The 25389-nt window shown below is 35.5% G+C and overlaps 1 protein-coding gene across 9 annotated transcripts in view; it reads left to right on the top strand.

Moving 5' to 3' along the window:
* SKIC3 (SKI3 subunit of superkiller complex) overlaps positions 1–25389 on the top strand; it is an 84130-nt gene that overhangs the window by 20167 nt on the left and 38574 nt on the right. For 5 of the 9 annotated variants that reach the window (XM_021084547.2, XM_021084543.2, XM_085014083.1 and 2 more), the window contains 18 exons: positions 6764–6904; positions 7719–7820; positions 8712–8848; positions 10714–10800; positions 10886–10989; positions 11631–11757; positions 12648–12827; positions 13160–13284; positions 14190–14443; positions 16325–16427; positions 18779–18955; positions 19044–19188; positions 19356–19434; positions 19520–19581; positions 19877–19933; positions 21329–21397; positions 24187–24261; positions 24879–25020. In XM_021084547.2, the coding sequence (XP_020940206.2) occupies positions 6764–6904; positions 7719–7820; positions 8712–8848; positions 10714–10800; positions 10886–10989; positions 11631–11757; positions 12648–12827; positions 13160–13284; positions 14190–14443; positions 16325–16427; positions 18779–18955; positions 19044–19188; positions 19356–19434; positions 19520–19581; positions 19877–19933; positions 21329–21397; positions 24187–24261; positions 24879–25020 (2166 nt within the window). The remainder of the gene's footprint in view (positions 1–6763; positions 6905–7718; positions 7821–8711; positions 8849–10713; positions 10801–10885; positions 10990–11630; positions 11758–12647; positions 12828–13159; positions 13285–14189; positions 14444–16324; positions 16428–18778; positions 18956–19043; positions 19189–19355; positions 19435–19519; positions 19582–19876; positions 19934–21328; positions 21398–24186; positions 24262–24878; positions 25021–25389) is intronic. The other 4 variants (XM_085014087.1, XM_085014084.1, XM_085014086.1 and 1 more) reach the window with 1 other exon arrangement.

The following is a 25389-nucleotide window of genomic DNA, read 5'->3' as shown; positions in this document are numbered from 1 at the left end:
TTATGTTTGTGAATGATTTTCTTTTTTTTTTAATTTTTATTTTATTTTATTTATTTTTTTTGTCTTTTTCTTTTTTTTGCCATTTCTTGGGCTACTCCTGCCGCATATGAGGTTCCCAGGCTAGGGGTCTAATCGGAGCTGTAGCCGCCAGCCTGTGCCAGAGCCACAGCAACGTGGGATCCGAACCGCGTCTGCAACCTACACCACAGCTCACGGCAACGCCATATCCTTAACCCACTGAGCAAGGCCAGGGATCGAACCCGCAACCTCATGGTTCCTAGTCGGATTCGTTAACCACTGAGCCACGACGGGAACTCCTTCTTTTTAAATAAAATAATGCACTTCAAGTCAGAGAGTATGTCTTAGTGTATGCATCATGCTGTTGCTTCTTTGTGTATTTTGTTTGGAGGAAGATAGAGAAGTGATGACAACTAGCCTGCTGGGAGTTGCCAAAGCTTGTAGCCGTGAATGTCTTGTGCCTGTCAATTTACAGGATGTTGACCGCATTAGTTTTCACAAGAGCTGCTGTCCTTTTTGTCAGTGTCTGTGCTAAATAGATATTTAAACATTTTTTTGAGTGTTACTCCTGTCCATGCCTGTATTCACCTGATATGAACAAAGTTCACAGAAGTCATTCATTAGAATGGAACTAATACTACCAGCACCAGTGTGAGTGACAGTGATTGCAAATTATTACAGAGCTTTCCTAATCCATTTAAGCTTTTTCACTAAATGAGTATACACATAGGAATGCTGTGTTTGTAACGTAATGACCATCACATGTTTTGTAATTGAAACGGTTGAAAACTAGTGCTAGAGAAAACTGAGGGAAGATTCCTGTTTAAAAGTCTCATTGCACCTACCTTGGCTCTCCCCACTCTGACTTTCCTGTATGAGTCCAGCTTGTACTACCCCCGCCCTGGTGTCTAGGTTAAAGTACAGAACTCTTACCTTCAGTGTTGGACTTTTTTTATGGTGAAAAGTAAGTAGATCCCCTTTTCTTTACTTTGACTGAGTCAGAGATGTGCAAGAGAACTTTTCACTACCATGAGAAAAGAAAACATTGAAAGTATTGTAGAGAGTAGATTACAATGTATAAAGCCTTAAACCAATATGGGGTGCAGGATAGATGGTACAGAAGCTAGACTAGATTGGGTAGATAAGTGATACTGGGAATAGATGAACTATAGGAATGAATGAACTGAGAATATGATAGCAGCAATAGAAAGTAACTGCTGAATGAAAAAATGAAAGATATTTCTTAGAGGCGAAGGGAGGGAGAAATCACTTTTAACTTTAGGCTCTCCTGAAAAGTTGCACTAACCAATGATGGTGTGTAGGAAAGGTCACTTGTTGAGAAGAGATGCTAATGGACATTCAAAGGGAGATGCCCATGGGGTTTGCCCGTGTGAGATCCATACTCAGACTAAACCATAAGGTTTGGAACTCATGTGCATGTAGGTGAAAGTGAATGGAGTGGATGACTTCAGGGGATGCCTAAAGGGCAGAAAAGTGAAGACTGTACTTTGGGTAGTGATGAGTGTAGGGAGGAAGAGGGGGAAGTGGGAAACGGAAAACAGAAGCAAAGAAGTCAGACAGGAGGCTAGGGCACCCTGATGCAAAGCAACACAGAGAGCAAGGAAAGAGCATGTTAGAGAGGAGCTCTGTCTGACGCATTGGGCAACTAATTAATTTTATGATTAGGAGGCTTTTAGAAGGCTGCTTTTTTGGTCAAAGTGATTGAATTGGAACTTAGAATAAAATGATGGGAAAAGAGTAGAAGTGGTTAGCGGGTATAAAGAGAAGAAATCCAGGGACTGACTGATTATTTAAGTGAGAAGAGGAGGAAGCATGAGAAGGGGAATAGTAGACATTTCGAGGAGAAGGAGAATTGCAGTTGTTGTGCCTGGTAGGAGAGTTTTAAGAATAAAGGGCTACTTAATGTTACGGATGTTGCTTTGAGGTCAAGAGGATGAGGCATGCAAGAGACCTTCAGTACGAGGAGCATGCTTATAATTTGTGTGTGGGTGTGTGTGGGTGTGGTTTTTTTGTTTGTTTGTTTGTATTCCTCTGATAGGAAGCATAGTTCTAAATTGTCTGGTTTCTTCAAATTTTAACACGAGACCCAGTTTGTTCCCAAGATAACAGAGGCCATATTATGTGGCCTTTGGCACCCATCCCTTCATCCCTTTTTTTGATGTTACAATTGCTATTGAGAAGTTAATCTCTGGTGTTCAGTCTTTTCTTTTTGTTCTGGTAAAACTATTCATGGTTTGTGCCATTCTCTTGTTCTTTACCTGCTTGCATACTAACTGGCATAAGAAGATAATCTGGCATTTCTTTTGGAGGGCTGATTTAATGCTTTCTTAATGCCTATAATATGGATTTGTCAAGTATATATACCCTAATATCCCCCAAACCTACACATTTTAGAATAGGATCAACAAATAGTTTGCAGAGTTTTGACCATAAATTCAATATTTGACAATGTATTCTAATCAAGAGATAGCAAAGGGATTATGCTGATTGATTAGAGAGGGTGTTGGTTTATGTGGGAAAAAAAATCATTCTTAAAGAGAGTTTGGGGTTAGGTATTTTGCAGAATTGAAAGAAAGGTCTATATCCTGGCAAAGGAAAGTGGGTAGGTGGATATTTACACTTCTGGTGCACCAAGGGACACTCGTTCCCTGCTGTAATGTTGCTTGTCAAAATTTGTGAAATGGAGTTCCCATTGTGGCTCATCAGGTTAAGAATAAGACTAGTATCCATGAAGATGGGGGTTTGATCCCTGGCCTCGCTAAGTGGGTTAAAGGATCTGGCATTGCAATCAGCTGTGGTGTAGGTCGCAGACACAGCTTGGATCTGGCATTATGGTGGCTGTGGCTTAAGCTGGCAGCTGCAGCTCTGATTCGACCCTTAGCCTGGGAACTTCCATATGCTGCAGGTGCAGTCCTGAACAAACGAACAAACAAAAAAACCAAACCCAAAAACAAAAAGAAGATTTGTGGAATGGTGCTGTTCAGGCTTAGGTACATTCTGATATGAACCATTATTCTGGGGTGGAAGTTTAATAGTGAATGCAGGACAGTAAAAAGCTATGCTTAAGGATTCCTTCCCTCCTTCCTTCCTTCCTTTCTTTCTTTTTCTTTTCATTTCTCCTTTAAGCCAAACTTTGTGCTACTGAAAATCTATAAGGTCTCTTACAGGCGATGTGTCCTCCCCCAGAGTACTTTAGTACTTGCAGATTTTGCTACTTCACAGTAGTTAATCACTGGGTTCTTTTCCACTGGGGACAAATACATTTCATTCTCTTTTGTCCTCCCTTGCATGTTAAGGCTTGAAGATTCATTTTCAAAATAACTTAGTTTATAAGATTCATTTTCAAAATAACTTAGTTATAATACATTTCATTCTCTTTTGTCCTCCCTTGCATGTTAAGGCTTGAAGATTCATTTTCAAAATAACTTAGTTTATAATAACTTACATAACAAGTAGTAAATAGCTTTCACAGTTGTCATCTGATGAAATGTTATTTCATGCTAAATGACCTTTTTGATTTACTTTATTTTGCTTTATTGCTGAAATGCAGGAGGAAATGAAGGATTGATTCTTTAAATCCACACAGAAAAGAGCTTGAGATTTTGTGTTCTAGAAATATTAGAAAATCCAAGTGAAAATAAAGAAATGAGTACACGCTATTTTTCTCTGAAGGCTAGATCATTTAAAAGAAAAATTCTGTAGCATTCATTGGTTTGTTTGGGATGTCAGAAATAAATTATTAAAAAAAAAAACCCACCAAAAAACCTCTCACCTTTTTTTGTGGTAAAGTTTAATAAACAGAATTCTTATAGGTATTATTTAGCATCTCCCTTGAACCTTTTCAGAACTTCTTTTATCAGCCATTAGTCTAACCTGCCTTATTGACAAATAAAAATCTTGTTGCCGAACTGTTTTAAAGTAACTGAATCTGGAATCTTAGAATCTTTTAAATATTAAAAAGGAACAGATAAGTAAATGATTTTCTGTTCAAAAGCAATGAAGTCTATTTCCTTTCTTCTGTTCTTGTCCTCCACATTTACTTAGGTAGTATTTTCAGCAAGAATTAATATGGAAAAGTGGATTGAGGGTTGAAGCTGCAATGTTCTTTCTCTCTTTACACAGAATCACTGCTGTTGTTATTACTGTTGATGCTTTTTGTAAACACTAGAGAAATCCTATAAGTTCACCTGGTCATATCTAGAGAGTATGTTATCCAGAGCTAGACATGAATATAGCCTCCATGTAGCTCTTTTTGCTTCTATCATTGTGCTCCCAGATGTCAGCAAAGGAGAGAGAATATGTTAAGAAAATTTACCTTGTTTTAAAAGGTTTTTGTGTTCATCCTGCATTTTGGAACTTTTGGAAACTATCTTCGTGGGCCTAGCACACTTTATTCACCTCTGTACAGCTTTTAGTTACCCAAAATATGAATCATCATTGGAAAAATGCATGATTGACTTTTGTTTTTTTTATCCAAGGTGTGTTTTCTGTGATAAGGGCAGTTTTTGTAGCCAGGATAGTCTCTCATCCTGAATTATGAATTATGTTTCTGTGAAGTAAGAGAGTTTTGATTCAGTTGGGTAGAACTTGAAGGTAAAATTTTAGTAACTTTTTTTTTCTCTTTTAGAGATTTAATATTTTCCACAGTAATTCTCAGCTATTGTCTATTAATAGATTAAGCCTTTGGGGACATCAATTCATAATGGTATTTTTAAAGGATCATTACCATATTTAATGAATGCCTACCATTACAAGATACCATACTAGTTCTCACCCTTCAGAAATTTTAGTTTAGCTATGGAGGCAACGAAGGTAGGGTGTATATGTTATAAAACTAATAACACAGTTGGTGTATAGTATTGGTAGATATTGAAGACTAGTGGTTCTTAAAGTGTGATCTCTGAATCAGTAGCATCAGTTTCACCTAAATGGAACTTCTCAAGTCTAACGCCAAACCTACTGAATCAGAAACTTTTGAGATCAGGGCTCCATGTTTTTTCTTTTAACAACTGTATTCTGATATAACAAGGTTATTCTGATAGCTAGTTTAGACATTATCACTAGATAAAAGTGGGGAGGGGAATCCCTCAGTGGTTTGCTTTTGGAGGATATACGGTATATGCAGTGTCCATTCTTGGAATTCATATTTCTGGAAATGATAGAACATATTGCAGAAAGGAAATTCATGTCTAGAGGCAGGCTCATGTCTTTTTTACTGGTTTATTGACCAAAGTAGTATTTCTTCCAATTTATTTTCGTATTTCACCAAAGAGTATTGAAATTTTAATTCTTTAGCATTATGAATTCTTAAATTTTTTGTGCTAACTTGGACTTCTAAATTAATATATAAAATATTAATTAGAGATTACGTATTGCTATGTATCTGGTTTTGAAAAATTTGAAATATGTAAGCTGAAATATGTATCATGTAGAGAATTCACTTTTGACCTCTATTACTGAAAGAGTGGTTCCATGTGTGGTTTGGGGCTATATGTTTTATATCGATATTAAAGCCTCAGGTCTCTTTTTCAGATAAATTATTTTTACTTGTTTGCTTTGCTTATTACTTCAAGCTATAGTCTCAACTACTTTTTAACAATTTTCCTAATGTTATTAAATAATTTATTAAAGTGGTGATTGTTAGTCACAGTTTGTTCTCAAAGCAGAAATCACATTTTCCACCTATTTCTATGCTTTTTTGGGAACTGGAATTCTGACATTGAGGTTGGAAAAAATGGAAATGTAAAAGAACATACAGTGTTGTCTAAACTAAATTTTTTTACCAAAATAAATTCAAAGTAAATATAGGCATTAGATGATTTTTCCATAAGCTTAAATATTAACTTACATAGGAAAGGAAGGTTTTGAAAAGATGCAGAAATATACTGCTGAACTTGTAAACTTAACAAGAATGTGGGAGTTCCCATTGTGGCTCAGCGGGTTATGAACCCGACTAATATCTATGAGGATGCCAGTTCAATCCCTGGCCTCACTCAGTGGGTTAAGGATCCAGCATTACTGTGAGCTGTGCTGTAGATTGCAGAAGGGGCTCGGTTCCTGCGTGGCTGTGGCTGTGGCGTAGGCTGGCAGCTGCAGCTCTGATTTGACCCCTAGCCTGGGAACTTCCCTATGTCACAGGTTGGACCCTAAAAAGCAAAAAGAAGAAGAAGAAGAAGAATGTGACTAAGTCTTCGTACGGTGTCCTCTTAAATAGCCTGTCTTTTGGTCCTAGGGTTCTGGAATAGTCCACTGTATCTGCCTTCTTGGCTGCCTCGTCTCTAGCAGCTCCTTGTTGCCCAAAGTGGGACTGGTGAGGATACTGTGCTTTGACAGGGATTCCTTCTTCTAACAAGCAGAGTTGCTATTGCTGAGTAGGGAAGGGAGACCTGGTGGCAAGTAGTGGGCACTGAGTCTTAGCCTAGTGGCAGTTAGCAGTGGTTTCTTGCTTGAAACCCTTGAGTGTGACAGCAGGTTTGGTTTACCCACACTGCTGTAGGTTAAGTGTTTTCCATTCAGGTATTTAAAAAGAAGGAGGAACATAATTTTATGTTAATTTATGTAGAAAATATTAATGTTTTCTACATTTGTTGACCTATTTAAGTTTTGAACTCCTGGAATCAGGATCTGGAGGGTGTATGTGTAAGACAGCTTTTGAAATTTTAGTATATAGGTTTTGACACATAATCGGTATATGTATGCAAATAAATTTTTCTTTTAATTCCAGGAAGTCTTACTGATGAGGGAGCACAATATTGTTGTAGATTAGTGGAAATGGATTCGAAAAGTGGTCCAGGCCTCATTGGTTTAGGCATTAAAGCATTACAAGACAAAAAGTATGAAGATGCTGTTAGGAACTTAACAGAAGGTAAGTGTATGGTGTGCAGCATATGACATGAGGTATGGCTGTTAGTCAGCAGGCATTTATCTTTGGGCCTCTCTTTAAGGAATATGTATTTATGATAGAAGCAAAAAATGTACTTGAATACTCGGGAGTCGGCTTAATTTTGGATTCTAACTCTGCCACTCACTAAGTTTGAGACCTTAGGAAAATTGAACTTTTGTGTCTCAGTGTTTCCATTTGTAAAATAAGGATGGTATTTCCATCCTTAGAAGGCTTTAATTTAGTCCTGTCAGGTATGATGTTTCTGGATGAACTTTCATTCAAATTGAAGTTTGATAAATACAAGCCTATGGGAGGAGCATTTTAGGCCAAGATTGAAATAGCTTAAGGTGAGAGAAAAGCTGATATCAGGGAACTCCTGACAGTTCAGCAAGATTCGAAAGTGAAGTATGGGAGCAGGAGGGGGCAAGAATTGAGCCTGGAAAGGGGCCTTACAAACCCTGTTAAGGAGTTTGCATGTTGTCCAAAGTCAGCTGGGAACCAGTGGAAGATTTTAAGCAGGGGAATTTCATAATCCCATTTGTATTTTTAGAAGTATTCTGGCTACAGTGTAAAGAATGAATTGAAGCACTTGCAGTGATCTGGGATGGATGGTGGAGGTCTGAACTGAAGTGGTGGTGGCAGAGGAATGGATTGGGACATGGAATCAGTGTGACTTTGAGACTAGAGTGGGAAACAGGGGAGAGCAGAGGAGTCTGGTTTGGGGAGTAGGTGGCAGTGCCCTTCATCTCAGTAGTAATAGAAAGCTTGAATTTTGTGATTGCTCTTATCCTTTCAGGGTTAAAGGAAAGTCCTCTGTGCACAACTGGATGGTATCATCTGGCAGGAGCCCAAGTCAAAATGCATAAACCTAAGGAAGCCATTCTTTCATGCAATCAAGGTATTCTATACATTTTTAGGGTGGCTAACCCTGTTTCTTGTCATCATAAAGGAGGATGGTAATGGTGCTATATTTTGTATTTTAAGTTGCTAATTTAAATTTCATTGAGGAGGTTATAAAAAACACCAAGTCTGTATGTGTGTCTACTAGTATATTTATTTTTAAATCGACAGTGAATATTTATCAAAGGTTTCCTACACTTGGAATTTTGACAAAGTCAGTTGAGGCTTGTGTGGTGATGCTCTATCTTTATAACGGAAGTTTCTGGGGTGTCCTTCACTCTAATGTAGATTCTTGCTTCCTCTAATGTAGATAATAGATAAGGAAAGCCTATTTTAATATGTTCACATAGGTCAGGTGGGGGGATAGGAAATCATAAAAGTGATTCACTGCTCTTGACCAGCTGGTGACATTGCCTCTATAGTTGCGTAACAGTTTATTGTAGTTCATCCTAATTCAGCTTCTTTCCCCTTCCGTTATGGTTAATGTGCTATTTTTGTGTCATCTTTGGCTTAGGGTTAACCTTTGTTATGTAGCAGTTATAGATAGCCTTTGTGGTGTTTCAGGATGTTCAGTTTTATTATATGTTATGTGAAGATAGACTTTTATTTCTTTAAGATATTTTTTTCAATTATAGTTGTTTTACCAAAGTTCTGTCAATTTCTGCTGTACAGGAAAGAAGATAGATCTGTTTTAAATTCAGATATTTTCATAAAGAGTTCAGGGAAGAATTTATGTTTAGTTTTGATTTTTTTTTTTCTTCATGTGTATTGTTTTGGCCATCTATGCTTACTATATCTGCAGTTTGTTATGTGTTACCCTTCCTTACAAAGAAGAAAAAAAAGTGAAGTGATATGGTTGTCTTCATTCAGATGTCCTTAATTTTGTCAGCTCTGAAGAACATAGATAATCTTGGTGTGTCTGGCAGTCTTCATCAGAAGAATCTTTGTCTTCGTTTGAAAGCAGAGGCTTTGATTAAACTTTCAGATTTTGAATCTTCAGAGGAAGCAATCCGTACTCTTGATCAGGTAGTCTTACGGAATTTTTCCCTTCAACTTATTTAATTTCCAGTCATCCAGGCATCAACCTCTCTCTCCTTACTACAGATATTTACAAAAATTTTATGTTAGAAGTATGAATTTATCACATCTGCACTTTCATAAATAATTCACACACTCATAAACTCCTAAAGTTATTTGTTTGCCTCTTGGCTAAGTACTTACAATGCTCTTCATATGATGCAGTTTCTTTCTTTAGTTCTTGCTCTTATTCTCCTTTTCTCCTTTTGCCCTCTTGGGTTGTCAATATTTTATTATTATTAATTTGGGATTCTAAATTTTTCCCTCAGGAAAATATTTCACAGATTATTGACAAGAATTATTAAGGACACTAATAGCTTCGTGGTAGAGAATGTTGTTTTATTCAATTTGAAAAACAGGGAAAGATTGACATTTAAGAAGAAAACTGATTTCTTACTGTTTGGGGTTCAAACAATTTGAAATTCCCTAGCAAATAGCTCTGATTCGACCCCTAGACTGGGAACCTCCATATGCCTCGAGTGTGGCCCTAAAAAGCAAAAAAAATAAAATAAAAACAAAAAAGATAAAATGAAAAGTTCTGTGAAGAACTGGTAGAATCCAAGTCTGAGACAGAAAATGTACAAGATGAACCAAGAATATAAGGCTATAATTCAAAGAAACTATAAAAGGCTGTTAGAATTATGTTAGAGCTAGCATGAATTGCTTTTTATTAGCTCAAGAGGGGATTCTTTGAGCACTAGTTAACACTAGTAAAACTGCAGTAGATTAAAAGGCATCATTTATGTTTAAATCCATGTGTTGATGATTTAAAAAAAAATCAACATGACATCCTCATTAAAATAAATCTTTGAAGGATGCCAAGGAAATCAGTTGGAAAAAATCAGAAATACTGTGTTTCTTTTATGAACTGTTCTTCAGAATAGTAAAATAGATAATGAGAAAAGGGGAAATTTCTCGTGGTTTAAGTATTCTATTGAATAAGGAAAGTAGGAATGATAGAACTAGAAAATCACCATTTTGCAGTCCATAATGAATTAACAGATCTGGGATCAGTGTTTGCTAATAACATCATGAGAAAAAAGACAACTAGACATAATCAGGTGGAAGTACACATGAGGTGTTCTTGCCAGAATGTCAAACCTGAGTCAGATCCAACTTCTACACCTACTAACTTATAGAAGATACAGGGGACCAGGGAACGTGTCAATACCATGAAAATCCATTCAGCAAGAACCAGGCTCTGAAAAACTGTGATGGTAGTTCCAGTTTTTCAACAGTTAAATTGTAATGGAATAAAAAAAGAGATGTAAGGGAACCCTATAGATTAAAGGAGACTTAAAATATGTAAGCCAGTGGAAATGTGTGTACCTTACTTGGATTTTGGTTAAAACAAATTCTTTAAATATTTTATGAGACAACTGATAAATTTGAACACTGGCTAATTGTTTGATGATATTAAGGATGTATTGTTGGTTTTACCTACATGTTTATAACGGTAGTATAGTCATGTCAAAAATGGACTTATTTTTCAGATGGAGGTATTGAAGTATCAGATGAAAAGTTATAATTTCTGGGGTAATCTAAGCAGGAGTGGTGAAATAGGTGGAGGTATAGATGAAATTGGCTTTGAGTTAATTTTGAAACTGGGTGGATGAATACATGTGGGGTTATTATGCTATTCTCTAATTTTTTAATGTGTTTGAAATTTTCTTTAATAAAATACAAAGAATGAAAATATTAATAGTGATAAAAATCAGGACTTAATCTTTATTCTGTGATCATTCTTTAATTACAGTGAACTTTGCTGCATGGTCGAAGGATAATTATAGCAATTCTTTACCATTATTTTCTAGGTTTCTGATGCAAATAATGTCCCAGGACTTTTAGTTCTCAAAGGCTTGGCCCATCTGAACAAAGGCTCATTAGATGAAGCTTCAAAGGTTGGTGTTTTCATTTAAACTGAGTTTTTTTAAGTTAAGAGTTATATTTATCTGGATATGGAATTGACAGATATATACTTTATAGATTATGGAAGACCTTCTGTCTTCTTACCCTGACCTAGCTGAAGCTCATGCCCTGGAGGCTTTGATTCATTTTACCAAAAAGGACTATCTACAAGCAGAAAAGTGGTACGTATATAGATTGCTCATAAACCTAGTCATATCTTAATTTATTATTTCTTGAAAATTCAAAATGAGTGTATTTGGTAAAGATCCAGTCTGGGGGAGTTCCCGTTGTGGTGCAGCAGAAACAAATACAACTAATATCCGTTAGGATGTAGGTTCCATCCTTGGCCTTGCTTATTAGTGGGTTAGGGAGCTGGTGTCACAGACACGGCTCGGATCCTGCGTTGCTGTGGCTGTGGTATAGGCCGGTGGCAACAGCTCTGATTTGACCCCTAGCCTGGGAACTTCCGTATGCTGTGGGTGCGGTCCTAAAAAGCCAAAAAAAAAAAAAAAAAAAAAAAAAAAAGATCCAGTTTTGCATAAATTTGGTCTTTGTAAACCTAAGCATTTTCAAGAAATGTGGCACAGTAACTAGAAAATTTTGTGATGGGGTTGAAATCTCATTAGCTGAACATAATGTTCAATAAGCATGGATAATTTTGGGTTTTAAGTTCCTCTACTTCAAATACTTTTTTTTCCTCATGATCTGAATCCTAAAATAATGACTTTTGTCTAATTTAGCATCATTTCATCATTCAAACTTTGATTGTTCCAACTAGGAGTCTTATCTTTTTTTATCTATCTTTTTCCCTTTTGTGACTTAGTTTCCAGAGAGCTCTTGAGAAAGATGCTGAAGTTGCTGAATATCATTACCAACTTGGATTAACATATTGGTCCATGGGTGAAGAAACAAGAAAAGATAAAACAAAGGCTCTTACCCACTTTCTAAAGGTAGTACATGTTAATTTTTAGTTCTTAGTTGAGATGGATTCATTATAAAATCATAAGTAATAATCCCATAAGATAGGTACTTAAAATTACTCTTTACTGAATTGTATTTTGTATTTTATCTTTCACACATAAGGTTTTGGGAGAAAGTTGTATGAGTTTTCAAGGAGAATATTAAATCATAAAAATGTAAAAGTATTTATAAGAAACGTGACATAGAATTACCTCTGGAAAACAATATTGTTTTTAGGTAATTTCCACTGTACTTGTATCAGCAAATGAGTCTTTTTTTTTTTTTTTTTTTTTGTCTTTCTGCTATTTCTTTGGGCTGCTCCTGTGGCATATGGAGGTTCCCAGACTAGGGGTCTAATCGGAGCTGTAGCCACTGGCCTACACCAGAGCCACAGCAACGCGGGATCTGAGCCGCATCTGCAGCCTACACCACAGCTCACGGCAACGCCGGATCGTTAACCCACTGAGCAAGGGCAGGGGACCGAACCCGCAACCTCATGGTTCCTAGTCGGATTCGTTAACCACTGCGCCATGATGGGAACTCCAGCAAATGAGTCTTAAATGCGTCTTCATGTTTAACTTCTTATATTTTAGATGTGTACCATCTAGAAGCTTTACATTTTTATCTTGACTCATAAAAGGAGATTGATACAATAATAACTCTAATTTTATATTTCTTTTAACAAGGAAATAGTATTTTTATACTTGCTTGTTTTCCAAAAGCAGTGATGGCCAGTTGTTGTGTTTTTTAAAGTCTTAACATTAAAATATGTTTTGGCATATTTTTGTATATTTAATTTTTTTCTTTAATCGGTGTGTTTTTAAAGGGACCCATCCAAACTAACTTTAATATTCTGTTATTATCAATTTTTATTTTATAGGCTGCCAAACTGGATACATACATGGGCAAAGTTTTCTGCTATTTAGGTCATTATTACAGAGATGTAGTAGGAGATAAAAACAGAGCCCGTGGATGTTACAGGAAAGCTTTTGAATTGGATGACACTGATGCTGAATCTGGAGCTGCAGCAGTTGACTTAAGTGTGGAGCTTGAAGAGATGGTATGTATGTATAATAATTTAAAACTTTGCTCTTTTTTTGAAAAATCCTGTGTCTGGAAATAGAAACGTATATTTCTGTTTACTTGAAAGTTTTTTTAATTATTTTTATTTGTAGGTGCAATAGAAATATTTTTGCCACTGCTTAAAAATAGAGTACATTTTCTTTTCATTGGCAGATATTAAATTACTGAATGTCAAAATTTGGTTCAGTATATTACCAGTGTAAGTTTAAAATATCAGAAATGGTAAATGAAATATATTTGTATATTTTCCATAAGTTTTCAGTATTTTTATACTTAATATCTCTAATAGTAGTCTTTTCTTTTTATTAGGAAACTGCCTTAGCTATCCTAACAACAGTCACTCAAAAGGCAAGTGCTGGAACGGCAAAATGGGCCTGGCTTAGGCGAGGACTATACTATTTGAAAGCTGGTCAACATTCTCAAGCAGTGGCTGAGTAAGGCACCTTACTATATTTAAACTCTGTTAGATGGCCTAGTGGTTCCTTAAATTAAACACTTTTATATCCAAAATGAACTTACAAGTTGCCTCAAACTAGGTTGTATTTTAAGGGAAGAAATAGCAAAATTTATTTATGGTTTATTGATTCTCATTATTTGCACAGCACTGGAATTACAAAATTGGATTAATTGATGTCCTCATATTAAGGAGAGAGCTGTCCATTAAAGTGAAGTCTTAGTAGTATCATATATATAGTAACTTCTCAATAGAAATTCAAGGAATGATAAAAAGCCAAGGTTGACATCTTTGTTGTTCTCCCGCTGACAGGCATTGTTCTGGGGCAGGGAGACATTGGCAGCTGAAGAGCATTTGGAACAACTCAATTTTAGTAATTTGGTTTGAGCTGTATTTAAAGGTTAAAAAAGTATGTTTGAATCAAAGTTGTTTATGGTTTATGGTTTACAAGCATTTAAAACTTTTTCGTGGATATAGAATTTGATCAGAAGCTTAAAACATGACTGTTATTATTTTTCAACTCTCATATGTTAGTTTTGGTAGGAGGCTTGGTGAGATTTATTGATGCGATGAGGCGTATTGAGATATATATCTGTTCCGATAGGATAGGACACTGGCGTTCTCTCCCATAGTTAAGGAAAAAAGAAATTGGGGTGAGAAGTTTTTCAAAAAAGTGTTTTGTTCTTATTCCAAAATTATAATAAACTTTCTTAGTACTAAAAAAAATCATATCATAAAATGAAAACAGGTATACTTGCTTTAAATAGCACGTTTATCCATAGGAGGAACCATGTCTGATTCAGTTAAATTATTTTATATGTTTCTTTCTGATGTGTAAGTAGTTCTGTTACTTTGAGTTCTCTTACTCTTTTCTTGAAATTTTAGTTTACAGGCAGCATTAAGGGCAGACCCAAAGGACTTCAATTGTTGGGAGTCACTAGGAGAGGCATATTTAAGCAGAGGTGGCTATACAACAGCTTTGAAATCCTTCACAAAAGCCAGTGAGCTGAACCCAGAATCCACATACAGTGTGTTTAAGGTTGCGGCAATACAGCAAATCCTAGGCAAATACAAAGAAGCTGTAGCTCAATACCAGCTGATCATTAAAAAGAAAGAAGATTATGTGCCTGCTTTGAAAGGTAATTTCTTTTTAATAGCTCCTTTGTCTTTCGTGATACTGAAGTTTAAAATCCTTGGTTAAATTTCTAAATCCTTGGTTAAATTTCTAATTTAATATCAAATAACTTGAAAAGGACTTATTTAGTCAACAGCAAGTGTACAGTACAAACCTCTTATAGTATAGCTTGTTATGTAGATTTGAATATAGAAGGATCAGATTTTGTTTTGTAACAATAACTAGAAATATGATAGAGATTTAGCTTTTAGATAAATAGCGTAATAGCTGTTGGATCTAAAAATAGTCCTCTAAAACAAGAATTTTCCTGCTTTTGTATTTTGATAATTAATTCGATATACACTCAGAATATCTTTTTTTTTTTTTTGTCTTTTTAGGGCCACGCCATGGCATGTGGAGGTTCCCAGGCTAGGGGTCAAATCGGAGCTGTTGTTGATGGCCTACGCCACAGCCATAGCAACACGGGATCCGAGCTGCATCTGCAACCTACACCACAGCTCATGGTAACGCCAGATCCTTAACCCATTGAGTGAGGCCAGGTATTGAACCCACAACTTCATGGTTCCCAGTCGGATTCGTTTCTGGTGCTCCACAATGGGAACTCCTACACTCAGAATATCTTAATACCTTTTAGTTACTGTGTAAATTATAGAATTTCATTTTTTCAATTTTTGAACTTTAGAGACAACTCGCATTGTTTTGTAATTATCTAAATTAATTTTATTTTCTTTATAGATACCTATTGCTTCTTAATAAATTATTTTTGGTATAAAGTAAAACACCACCATCTGTATTTAATTTAATTTTTTATGATTATTTCTAACCATTTAAAAAAACCTGGAGCCCATTATGTTTGCTTTCCTCCATTTCCTTTTTCTTTTTAAAGAAACAATTGAGGTTTAGTTCAGAAATAGTATATGTTTTAAGTGACATGTAGCTTAGGTCTTGAAAACTTTAAAAAATTTTTGTAAAACTCCTTAACAGAAGGAGAACTCACATTTTGTTTCATGTTTACTAGCCACTTTAGGAAATTGCTGTTTCATTTAACTTTTTTGGTGTAGTTTGCTATATAATTTTGAATGTAAAGAGATCAGATTTTGTTTCACAATAGCAAATCAACAGTAACATAATCACAAGTAGCATCGTTTTAGGTATTATTAGGTACTATTCCTGTTTTTAAAGCTAAGATTTTTAGGAGGTAAGTAATTTGCCCCAAATCAAAGAAATTCTTATGTTCCATAGACAGTTTTTATCTTTTTTAAAATTTCATAATGATTTTTATTTTTTCCATTATAGCTGGTTTACAGTGTTCTGTCAGTTTTCAGTTACTATACAGCAAGGTGATCCAGTCACACATACATATGTATACATTTTTTTTTCTCATGATCATGCTTCATCATAAGTGGCTAGGTGTATTTCCCAGTGCTATACAGCAGGATCTCATTGCTTATCCATTCCAAAGGCAATAGTTTGCATATATTAACCCCAAATTCTCAATCCATCCCACTTCCTCCCCTACCCCCTTGGCAGCCACAGATCTGTTCTCCATGTCCTGATTTTCCTTTCTGTGGAAAGGTTCATTTGTGCCATATATTAGATTCCAGATATAAGTGATATCATATGGTATTTGTCTTTCTCTTTCTGACTTATTTCACTTAGCATGAGAGTTTTTATTTTTTAATACATGTTGATTACAACAGAACACTGCCGTTTGAATTCCTTACTAAATGTATGCAAGATCATGCTTACAGATAATTTTAGTAAAATACCATTGTTTTGTTTTCTGAAAAGTGTAGCTGTAATGTAACACCAATAAATTTATTTGATGTTTATTTTCACTGTTTCTTTTACATGTTTTAACAACCACAAACTTACCTGATTTTAGGTTTGGGCGAATGCCATCTCATGATGGCAAGAGCAGCTCTAGTCGATTATCTTGATGGGAAAGCTGTAGACTACATAGAGAAAGCCCTGGAATATTTTACTCGGTTAGTAGTATTCTTATTATTCATTGTGTGTATCTTTTTAGCATTATAATGAAGCCAAATTTAGAACATCATTCTGTGTTTATCCTGTTAGCCATAGCCGTTACTATTCAACATAAAGATTAACAGACTAGCCAATTAATTCTGTAACATACATATTGTACTCATTTTGCACTGGGGGAACAGATACAACTTCTTGCTTTTAACAGCTGACATGCTGGAGGTGTAGAGAAGGGTGGGAAGGAAGAAGCAGTGGGCTGGCGTAGCAGCAGCTTGGGTTTTCTTTCGTGAGACCTAGAGGTGTGAAGATCTCTAACTGGAACTGATTGGAAAATGGGGCTTCAGGTATGCAATGTGTGTTATATTCAGTGGTCAGGGCCTATTTTAGACTTGTTGGTAGGGCTGAAGGTGAAGGGAAATGGGCAGTCTGATAGCTCCTGCAGAGAATCTGTAAGAAAAAAAAGTGATGTCTAATAACAAGAAAGGCATCAGAAAAATTTCCATAAATCTGGTTATTGTATAGAACTAAATTCATTAGGTAAAAGTGTTATCTGTGGTAGATGACTTTAAAAAGTACACAGGTTAGACATACATTTACCTTTTTTTGCTCTTAAACATCTTTCTTGCACTTCACTTCCTTTCTTTTCCACTAGCCTTCTCTGTGTCCTGGTGATTGGCTTTCTCTAGAATGGCTTTGCTTTAAATATGAACCAAATCTGAAATGAACGCTTTATTCTTTTTTCTCCCACTGATTTTATTGTTCCTTTTTAAGTCTCACATAATACACATTGCTCTTTCTAAAGAGGAAGTTGCGAAGAGAGTGTACTTTGAACTGGTATTTAAACATAAATGTGAACCTTCAGTGATGATGCTTCATCTACAAACACTGCCTTTCTGAGCTTAGCAAGGTGTGTTATGGATGGCATGTAGCACTCACAGCTAATTGTAAGGAGGAATAGAAAACTTTTTGAGTAATATCCCCCAATTTATATTTACTTCTAGGCTTAAAAGTTCACACTGTCACAGTTCTTTGACTTTGCAGATATTTTATTTTTCGTTGAACTTAAAAGGAGATAAGAGTTTAGGTTGTTAAAATTGCCATTGTTTCTCTTCTTTTTTTCCTTCTGTTTTCTTCTTTCATGCCATCAATTTTAGAAATTATGCTAAGATATTTAGGCAGAGGAGCTACAAATAGTGTTGTCCTTCCTTATCCTCACAGTGGGCTTTCAGTGATAATTAATCTTATTTCTCAGGAAGACACTGGAAAATGATTTTTGGCTGGACTCCATGAGTAGAAAAGGCTATGAAAAATGTTCTGTCTGCTTGTCCATCTGTCAGTAGCATAGCTATTTATGATAGCTGATTATTGAGACTTGGCTTAATTGTGAAATGGCCATATTTTATTTATATAAGATTTTGGTAAAAGTGAAATATGTATAGCTGAGATTTTCTCATTCTAAAAAGAAGTGTCCTTTATCATCATAATTAAAATTTTTATTTACCTTTTGAGCCTGTCCATTGAGTCTTTCTTGCCTCAGTGAATGGGGATTTTTCATATTTTCATATTTAGATTTTTGATATTCTTGATCTCAGAGAATAAAAATCCTTTGGGCCATCAAATATATTTGAAATGTTATATACTAGTCTTTTTTTTTTGACAGAAGATCTGCACGTGAAACCTAGGTTTATAGTAATCAGCTGTGAGAGAGTTACCAACTTTACTGCTTTGGTTTCTATTTAAAAAGACAAACACAGAAAACATAGTTAAGAAATTCAATATTAAAAATAAATTGCCCCTGGGAAATTTATTATTTCTGTGATTTCTGCTGCTTCTAAGAAAAACAATGAAGAGTACCAAAGAAATGTTTGCAAAGTTTCTGGCACTTAAAATAATCAATTGCTTCTTCCTTTCTTCTTCTTTTTGCTTTTTATGTCTGCACCTGTGGCATATGGAAGTTCCCAGGCTAGGGGTGGAATCGGAGCTATAGCTGCTGCCTATACCACAGCCATAGCAGGGTGGGATCTGAGCCATGTCTGCAACCTATACTACAGCTCATGGCAATGCCAGTTCCTTAACCCACTGAGCAAGTCCAGGGATCAAACCCACATCCTCATGGATATTAGTCGGGCTCGTTACTGCTGAGCCACAACCGGAACTCCCCTTTCTTCTTAATAAGGAAGCGATAAAATGTAATATGGCTAGAAGGAATTCAATAAAGCATTCACTGCATTTGACTAAGGAAGTAAATCAGAGTTATGTGTGTACTTTTTCTGTTTTAATTGTATGTAGTAGTGAGATAAACTCCATACTTTTTGGAACGAATATATAAGAATCACACTGTTTCTTTTTTTAGGGCTCTGCAGCATCGAGCTGATGTATCTTGCCTTTGGAAGCTGGTTGGAGATGCTTGTACCAGTTTGTATGCTGTCTCACCATCTAAAGTGAATGTTAGTGTTTTAGGAATCCTTCTAGGTCAGAAAGAAGGAAAACAAATATTAAAGAAAAATGAGATCCTCCATCTTGGAGGAAGGTAATTTACAAAGGTTGCCAGTTAATGACATTCAGATTGAATTAGAGCATCATAAAAAAACACAACATTCACTTTTATATTTCCATAGGTGCTATGGTCGTGCATTAAAACTGATGTCTACCTCTAATACGTGGTGTGATCTTGGAATTAATTATTATCGTCGAGCACAACACCTAGTGGAAACAGGCAGCAACTCGAATGACCTTCAAGAGTTGTTGGAGAAATCTTTACATGTATGGTTTTAAGAAATTTTTAATACACTTTTAAAAAAACTAAGGGCTTTTCTGAAAGATGCTTTTGATAAAGTAAATACTGTAGTGTTTTCACATAATGCCATACTTATCTTGATATAAATGCTGATACTCCAAGAAATAAACATTTATCTAATTTTACTTTTCAGTGTCTGAAAAAGGCTGTGAGACTTGACAGTAGTAATCACTTGTACTGGAATGCTCTTGGTGTAGTTTCATGTTACAGTGGTAAGAATTAAGTAACACTTTAATATTTTTACGAAATTGCCTGTTTCAGGCAGTAAACAGTTTTATCAAAGTCTGTATTTTTCAGGTATTGGAAATTACGCTCTCGCTCAACACTGTTTCATCAAATCAATCCAGTCGGAACAAATTGTGAGTGTTCTATATGTCTATTTATGGAACAGAACTTCAAAATTTAGTTTTAATAATTTTCTGAGGCTGCCATGTAGACAAGGGACCTAGTAATTTTAATTTTTTAGTTTTTAAAGTTTTATTGAAGTATAGTTGATTTGTCCTGTTGTGATACTTTCTGCTGTACAGCACAGTGATTCAGTTATATATAGACACACATCCATTCTTTTCAGATTCTTTTCCCATATAGATTATCACAGAATATTGGGTACAGTTCCTGACAAGGGACCTAATTCTGTATGTGTGTGTTTTTTAGAATGCTGTTGCGTGGACCAACTTGGGAGTGTTATACCTTGCAAATGAAAAAATTGAGGTAAATATAGTGTCTGTTTTGTTCTATTAAAAGACATTTTCTATACATAACTTCTTATGGAGAAGTACTTTGCACATTCCTATCTATCTAGTATGCTCTCTAATGTGCTAGGTAATTGATAAAATTCAGCTTATTATATTAAATAATGAATATGTACAATTTATTTTCTTTTCCGTGCCACAGGAAATGTCTGGTTTTATAATCTGTTGGTTTTTCATTTAAAGAGTGAAACAATTCTGTTATAAATTATTCGGATGATTTTCTTTTTATCTGTACACATGTAAGAGGAGTCACATGTAGGCTGTGTTGGGGGTGCAGTGATGAAGTAAGGACGATGATTAGTACTCTGCAGCAGCTTAAGTTTAACCTTTGCTTGGGTGATTTAGCTTTAGTTTCAGCAGACACTAATCCCTTTACATGCCATGGTATAATTTGTCATACTTCAACAGTTATATGTCAGAGAATTGGAACTACGCTAACAGGGAACTTGTTTGTAGGCCATGTTTAAAAGTTTCCACAAATCTCGAGATAATAGCATAGGTGCACTGTTTTGTGTTTCAGCCAATATAATGAATAGCATCCTTTTAAAATAGCTTCAGTGATATTCTCAAGGATACGTTAGGTTTCTGCAAAGATTGCTTTAGAAGATTGTAAATAGAATGGAATGAAGGAAAACATTAATTTGGATCCCAAAATATGCAAAAATATTTTAAAAAAATTTAAAGCAAGGTCTTGGTTAATATGCTATGAATATGATTTTATGGTAGTGTGACACAGTTGTCTTTCTTATAAGAAAAATAAGGCTGTTTCCTGCCACACATAGCTTATTGGGAAAACACTGTAGAGCAGCATGTAATAAGTTTTTCTTTGTAGCAGAAAAAACAGCATCCAAACAGTATCCAGGTTGGGTATCTTGAAAGTTTCCTGACTGCTTACTGCAGATTTATGTTGACCATTCCTTTTTATAAATAGTAGGTCTTAGACCTCACTGGTTGCTAGTTTTTATCTTCCCAGTTAAGCTCCAAGAGAGGGAAATAGCGAATAGCGTTCTCTGACTTTTTCCATTAAACCTGTGGCTTAGTCAGTAGATAGGTGATTGGTTAAAAGTTCTGTGGACTATGAGGTAGTCACCTATAGTGCCCTTTCACTGAGGACCAGAACCCAGAAGTGTGTAGAAATCTGTTGTACCCAGGACTGTTCTAGGACTATGTGGTTAAAACATAGTTTTAACATTGGTAATTGTGCTTAAACAGTGAAGTTTTAGGTTTCTATGTATTTATCTTAACAAGTATGACTTTTCTTATTCTTTTATTTTATACTTTTTAAATATAAGTGATTTAATATTAAGTATATAAAATGACTTGATGTGTTATTTTTTTTGCCTTCTTTTCCTAGCAAGCTCATGAAGCTTTCAAAATGGCTCAGTCCCTTGATCCATCTTACCTACTGTGCTGGATTGGACAAGTAAGATATAGGACATATAGTTACTAATGACCTTTAATATAAATAATCTATTAAGAGAAAGTGGTATAAATAACATAGTACTGTAAACAACGATGGTGATAATAACATGTAACTTTTGAGGGCCTACTTTGTGCCAGTGGCGGTGCTAGCCTCTTTGTACGTGGAGCTTAAAGCTCAGAGATCCTAAATATTGTGCTCAAGGTCATTCAGGTTATAAGATTAAGCTTTGATTTGAGGAGCTTTAAACACCATCATTCTGACATTACTGTGCTTAAAAAATAAACCCAGAACTCTCTTAATGTACATTAACCAAAAATATGAACATTCACAAAGATCGTTTTCATTACGTTTTCTCATTTTCTATAAAATCCTCATATTTGATTTGGTACTCGTTTATGAGCGCTCCTCCTCACCCCTCCCCCACCCTACCTGCAAAGTTTAGATTTTTGTCCTGCCAAGTAGGAATCAGGTTATTAATCTGAGTCTGTCACTGTCTAATTGTTTAACATATGACTGCTGTTTTTTGTTTTTCTCACCTGGAAAAGAAGAGGATTGGCCTGAGGGGCTTTCGAGGTCTTGTCTAGTTGATAAATTTTAATAAATTACTAAGGGGTAGATTGTTTCGGTTCGGAGACTAGTGGGAACATCACCCATACCAAAAAACTGTTAGTTGTGGTATAGATATCTTTTATTGTACTTTGACTCTTGGGTCAAAGTAGATTTAATTAAATTGGTAACAGTAGAGTCATTGCCAGAGTCCAGCTCCAGCAGCCAGGGTGTTCCTGTGGGGATGGACGGTGTCGGCAAATGTACACGGAGACAGCCTCTTTGTCTCTTTTTCAGAGCGCTAGACTGCTCGAGTTTTATTGGCATAGGTAACAGTTTATATAGACAGCTTAATTGTAACTTAAATAACAATGCTTAGATCATATTTTTAAAGTTAAACTTCTAGATTTTGTTCCTTGATTACATGGTACAGCAGATATACATTGTGTTTTAAGAATTTTAAGTAAAACTGACGGGTACAATACATCATGTGAAATCTTAATGGGTACAGAACATCATGTGGAAAAAACATCATGTGAAAATGAGGCGATTTGGTACAAAACATTTTGTGGTTACTTTTAGCAAACACCACCCGTTATTGTTTTAAGCTAATCTTTAACAGCTGGAAAGGTCACAAGCACAAGAATTTGACATTTACAAACATTCGTTTTTTAGATTAAAGCTTGGGGTACTAACTTCAAAGTGTTATGGTCAGGGGACAGTATGAGAAAATATTTTTTATATCAAAGCAACTTAATTTCCTAAAACTTAAAAGCCTCCTACAAGATTCATTAAAAGCAAGATTATTATTATGTTTTTCCATCAAGAATAATGTATGTTTAACCTATTCTAATCTATTGTACATTCCACAATTACCTAACTCCGAAACCTATTTTTACTTGTAACAAACTAATGAATACTTTATTTCTAACTACATTAGATTTGAATAGGGGAAATTCCACCAAGGTGAAACCCTTATTTATTATTGTTCCAATCACAAGTCACAAATTGAGTCACAAATCAATATAGGAAAATAACAAGGAATAACAAACAACAGGAAAAACTGAATAATAAGTAAATAACAGGAAAGACTGAATTTTCCAAGAAGCGACTTCCATTTTTGCACTGTTGTGCAAAGCCTTCATTTTGTTATTGTTGCCATTGTTGTCGGGTTAGCAGGTGAGCCTCATTGTTTTTAGAACTTGCCCTCGGAACTGTGCCACCAGGTAAGCCCTTTTCCCTATTTCTAAACCTGCCCTTGGAACTGTGCCGGCGGGTAGGCTTCTTTCCTCGGTTCGGAACCCACCCTAGGAGCTGTGCCGTCAGGCTAGTTCTCTTCCTTGGCGTCCTGCATCTCCTTGGCTCCCTGCAAGTCATACTTAATAATAATTTCTTAATTAGTAATGTATATAACTAAAAACTCCCTGCTTTCTCATAAAAGATAGATGAACTTGAAGTCAAAAGCATAGATATAATATTTAAAATCCCGAGACATTTTTAAAAAATAAACACGTTGAGACTCTACCAAGGTCTGTGGAAGCTAGATTTCTAGGGTTGAGAACCTCTTTTTTAAAAAGGTTTCCAGCAGTTCCCTTCATGGCCCAGCGGAAATGGATCCAACTAGGAATCATGAGGTTGCAGGTTTGACCCCTGGCCACACTCAGTGGGTTAAGGATCTGGCGTTGCCATGAGCTGTGGTGTAGGTTGCAGACGTGGCTCAGATCTGATGTTACTGTGGCTGTGGCGTAGGCCAGCAGCTGTAGCTCTGATTGGACCCCTAGCTTGGGAACCTCCATATGCTATGGGTGCGGCCCTAAAAAGCAATAAATAAATGAATGAATAAATAAATTAAATAAATAAATAAATAGCTTTCCAGTTGAATCTGAGGTGATTCTGTGATTAAGAACCATACTCCAGACAGATGGCAGTATGATTAGATCAAGGGTGAGAGGGAAGGGAGAAGGTAGCTTCATCAGTGTTTTGAGGAATTTTATGTAGGTTATTCCACCACTCCCTGGTTGCAGATTGAGTTCTGCAAGCATCTGTCAGTTTAAGGACTAATGTAACAAGTCATTCTGGTCCTCTGATCCATGGCAATATGGCAGTCAAGATTGAAAAAGAAATTAACTTTGCTTTTAAGCACAGCTAGTAAATAAATGAATGAAATTTATTATTTCATTCATTTATTATTATTATTTTTATTCCCTTTAAACACATTAAATACCTTCTTTTTGCTTGTTTAGGCTCTAATTGCAGAGACAGTTGGAAGCTATGACACCATGGATCTCTTCAGGCATACTACAGAACTCAGTATGCACGTAAGAATTTGAGCATTCTTCAGGATTCATTAATGAGTAAAGTACTATCCTTGTCAAGTAAATGAATACATAATGGTATCAGATGTTAATGACAGCAATTGTCTCTACTCTTTATTCTTTCTTAGAAACAGTAAACTATCTTTTAAGAAAACCTCAAGAGCTGATGATGAAATGACATTGGGATTTAATAGATGCTGTAGAGCATGTAGAATAGAAACTGAAATTCTAAAAGAAAATAAACATGACATAAAGACTATACTTGGTTAACATTTCTATTTATGAAAGTGTTTCAGAATTCTTCTGATTGGTAGTTATTCATTTGACCTATGGGAATGATGCGGAGAAGAAGCAAACCAATTTATACAGTGGGACTCCGTTTTCTCCCCTTGACCTACCTTGTTTGATTCTTCTACTTACATTTGAAACAAGTGATTTAAATAGATTTTTACCTGTGTTGTAATGTAGTGACATTTTTTTTAAAGGTACTTAACAGTTTACTTAGAAGATTAAGATGTAATATTTACTGTATTGAATTACACTGTTTCATCCCCTAATTTTTATTGGCATGTTTATTACCTTGGGTGCATTTGTTAACTTCAGCTTTTTTTTTTTTGCAGACTGAGGGAGCGATAGGTTATGCATATTGGGTCTGTACAACATTGCAAGATAAAAGTAACAGAGACACAGAACTGTACCAGTATAACATTCTCCAGATGAATGCAGTTCCAGCAGCACAAGTGGTTTTGAGTAAATATATAGGTAAGGCACCTGTTATATAGGTATAACAGCAAGATATATGAATAATTGTTGAAATAATTTAAGGAATTTAATTAAATTAAAGTTAATTCCAAATTAAATGGTCCCTTAAGACATGAATTTGTCCTTTTCCCCCCATGACCAAATATTCTACTTTTTTAAAGTTTAGTAAAGATTTTTGAAAAGCGATGAAAATTGTTACCAACTAATGATTCAAGGTTGAAGTGATTTCCATGTTTGTGTGGTAAGCATTTTGGAGCCTTATAGTCCTGAGTTGCTCCTGTTCTAGCTCAGCCATTTACGCTTGCTGCAATTTTAGGCCAGGTATTTCACTCCCTTAACCTCTGTGAATCTTGGAAAGTAGCGCTAATA

This window comes from Sus scrofa, chromosome 2, assembly GCF_054392235.1.
Source record: "Sus scrofa isolate SSC_HxYL_T2T_F1_AM1 chromosome 2, Sscrofa_HxYL_maternal_Yorkshire_Landrace_v2.0, whole genome shotgun sequence".
Lineage (NCBI taxonomy): Eukaryota > Metazoa > Chordata > Mammalia > Artiodactyla > Suidae > Sus > Sus scrofa.
Note: the sequence above shows the minus strand (reverse complement) of the source record. Positions and strands in the feature narration are given on the sequence as shown.